Source organism: Protomyctophum parallelum (assembly GCF_964188405.1).
Source record: "Protomyctophum parallelum genome assembly, chromosome: 14".
Classification (NCBI taxonomy): domain Eukaryota; kingdom Metazoa; phylum Chordata; class Actinopteri; order Myctophiformes; family Myctophidae; genus Protomyctophum; species Protomyctophum parallelum.
Window position 1 is genome coordinate 17127072 of NC_139709.1, and position 3654 is coordinate 17130725.

Below are 3654 nucleotides of genomic sequence, written 5' to 3' on the forward strand. Positions count from 1 at the left end.
ATGTACGATGATGATGTAGGCCATATAGACACAGTAACTGTGCTGCTACCAACTAATAGACACACATACACAGTCACATGTTGGAGCGGTTAGCACCGCTCAAAAATACAAATAAAATAAATTGTCCACGATTTGTTGACTATACTGGCAACAGTATCTCCTAGTAGTGGTTACAATAGTTGACTAGTCGATTAGGTGAAGCCCCTAGTGTATGCATTGGTGCATGTTTTGGCTCACGTGTGCGTTGGTGCACATGTGTGCATGCCGGTTTAGCATCATTTGTCCTGCAGCAGAGCACTGACATTGACGTTCCACGCTAGCGCCCGCCGGTCGAAGCCACAGGTGAACAGGTTGGCGGTCTGGCCCTGGTCGCTCCAGGCGGCGCAGCAGGCCATGCGGCGGTGTCCCGTCCTGCCGCCGCGGGGCAGCCTGGCCAGCCGCGCCCCGCTCAGGTCCAACAGACGCACCTGGCGGTTGTCGTGCGGCAGCGCCATGATGCTCCGCGATGACACGGCGATGCGGTTGACGGGCGAGTCGGTGTGCACCGCGACGACGGGCGACCGCGCGCTCCGCAGGTCCCACACCGCCACGGTGCGGTCGTCGCTCCCGGAGACCACCGCGTTGTCGTCGCCGCCTGCCGAACAAGCGAACACGGCCGACGTCACGGCGCCCGCGTGTCCCTGGAAGACGTTGACCGAGTGGACGCACGGGTCGCGGAAGTCCCACAGGCGGAAGGTGGCGTCGCGGGACGCGGTGAGGCAGAGCCGCTGGCCGCCGGGGTGCGCGCAGCAGTGGGTCAGTTCCCGCTCGTGTCCGGCCAGTGTGTGGACCAGTTCGCCGCTCTCTGCCTCGTACAGGCGGGCCGTGAGGTCCCAGGAGGCCGTCAGCGCCTGCCCCCCTCCCGCCATCCAATCAGCAGCGATCACCACTCCCTGGTGGCCGTTCAGTGTTGTGGTCGCGACGTGGACGGTGGGCAACCCTGCTGCCGCCTCCCAGGCTACCGCCGCCTCCCCCCCATCCCCCGCCTCCCCATCATCTCTGTCCGATGGGTCCTTGTCATCGCCATCGCTGTCCAGTGCGGGTGTGGCGGTGGCGGGCGCCTGTGGCACGTAGCGCCAGATGTGTGCCGTGCGGTCCCCCGAGCTGCTGAGCGCCAGCTGCTCCGTGGGGTGGAACTTGATGGAGTTGACAGATCCCACGTGGCCGGTGTACCTCAGCAGACACTTCCCCGTCTCTACGCTCCACAGCATGGCCGAGTGGTCAGCGGAGGCCGTGCCCAGGAGCACAGGCTGCGTCCGGGTGACGGCCAGGTCCCAGATCCCGTCCCTGTGGCCCACAAACTCCTTGACCAGCTGACACACCGCCCTGGAGCCGGAGCCGCCGCCGGTGGCTTTGAAACTGGACGCGATCTTGCTGGTCGAGGCCTTGTATGTTGTCCTCAGCTTCCGAGACAGGTGGCTGGTGCCGTGGCTGGCTTTTGTTTTCAGAGCCGCCTTCACGGCGGGGTCTCCTCCCCCGCCTTCGCCGCTCTGCCCGTCCCCCCACGACGCCAGTCGCTGCTCATTCAGGGCGTCGACCTCCCGACGCAGCTCCAGGTTTTCCACGTAGAGGTCCTCGAAGCCGCGTTGGATCTGAGTGAACAGATCCAGGAGGCTGTTCCTCAGGGCCGGAGGCAGCCTGGACTCCTGGCCCTCCGGCATAGCTGCTCGGTGTGCCGCGATGCCGCTAGAGCACCGTGCGGACAGGCTGTGAACCCCGTGCTTGTGCTGGGGAGGACGGAGGACCGGGGCAACGCCTTCCAAGGGCATACGCTCCTACCTCCGGCCTTCCACTGACCTCCTGCTTGGGAGGTCGCCTGAAATCTGAAAATGTGTTAGTTCTGGTATAGATCTGTTGGATTCGGTCGAAGCTGGGGGGGGGGGGGGGGGGTGTACAGATGTTTGACAGATGTTACAACCTATCTTTATGAAATGCATATTATATCATAAATGAGATGCATGATGGAGCATGCTGCTTTATCCAATTATAGCTATGTTCAATTATCAAGAGAGGGTCTAATCTCGGCATGTGGATCTCGCTTCATGTAGTCGGTCGTTTTTGTCATATAGCTCGTAATGCAGGCCAGTGATGTCATTATAGACAGTCTATGATGTCATAAACCGGTCTGTGATGTCAGATAGGCAATCTATGATGTCAGTGATCTGTGTTGCATTCGGGTCATACACTGTTCAGCAGCCTAAAGGGCCATTCACACTTGTATAACGAACTCTCCCCTTCCATCAGGCCTGCAGGCTGCTTCCTTGAAAGAATCAATCTAATCTTCCTTTAATAAATCTCTCTCTCTCTCTCTCTCTCTCTCTCTCTCTCTCTCTCACACACACACTGTGCATTCTCTCTCTATCTCTCTCTCTCTCTCTCTCTCACACACACTGCGCACATGCACAGTTTGCACGTGCACATGCACATGCATTATGCACACACCATGCCAGGCATTGGCACAGTCACAGAGCAATCTCTGAGGCTCGGCAGCTGAAAGTTAATCTTGGCAGAGAGCCCACTCCACAATGCCTGGCCATGCCTGAGCTGTCAATCACTCAGAGTCCTCAGCTCTCTGCACCTGCTCTGACAGGCAGACATGCCTGGTGGCTGATGCCCACAAGCTCCGCCCACTCCCAACCTGCCAATCAACCAATCAATCATCATCAGGAAAGTGGCTGGCTGACAGCCCGTCTCACCTGCAGGACATCGTGTTGTCTGTCTGTCTTATATTTCCACCCATAATGACATTATTACCAAAATAGGGATGCCAGGTTTGAAAGTGGTGCTGCAGCAGCACTGCATTACGAGCTGACTTTGAAGTTGAACGACGTCACGCTTGAATAGGAAATGAGTCTGACACAGTCACTGTACAACAGAGCCCAGGCTCATTATAATGGAACGGGGAACCCAGTAGCCTAGTAGTATACATACAGAGTCAACAAGTCCATGAAGCGCTGACAGTTTTATGGAGCCCCATTGGTTCATTCAGAAAGTCATTCATTCACTCATTCACAGAGAGCCAAGTTCCAAGCTGCTGTGCACACAGATAAGGGATGATGACACGCCAGAGCAGCCAACTCAGAAAGGCAAATGTGAGAACCAAACAATGACCTCCACAATGAGGGCAGGGCTTGAAAGACAAAAACAGGAACCCACCTGGTTCACACAGATAGCCGTTTGGTCCGTCTGCATCTGTCAGTCAATCAACACATGCGTGCACGCACACACGTGTACGCACGCACGCACACAGCGACATTACAGGTATAGATTTGTCGCATTGGGCCAAACAGAACAGAACAGAAGTATGCCGCATGACAATTATAATCAAAACGATAATAACTTTATTTTGTCAATAATTACATATACGCATAATATGGGGCTGCAGTGTTAATGGCCTTTGAGTTGCGAAGGATAGTGTTTTGATCACAGCTCATTCCAGTATGAGCAGGAGTGAATGTTCTTCTGTTTCCATGACATCCAGTAAGAGAGTAGGCTACACTATGGAGGAAATTTCCTTTCCATGATTGAGCCTCCAACAGTGAACGTGACTAACCTTTCCAGATGTGTCTTCGATCGGCTATCGGACGAGACAATATATCCCTGTTAACCTGGTAA

The 3654-nt window shown here is 55.6% G+C and overlaps 1 protein-coding gene across 1 annotated transcript; it reads right to left on the reverse strand.

The window, feature by feature from the left end:
* Window positions 1–275: 275 nt before the first annotated feature.
* LOC310871149 (WD repeat-containing protein 37-like) lies at window positions 276–1808 on the reverse strand (the record flags this gene model as incomplete). The annotated part of the gene is made up of 1 exon (XM_083782638.1): window positions 276–1808. One exon carries the CDS (start codon window positions 1806–1808, stop codon window positions 276–278), a length of 1533 nt encoding a protein of 510 aa, XP_083638764.1.
* Window positions 1809–3654: the final 1846 nt, after the last annotated feature.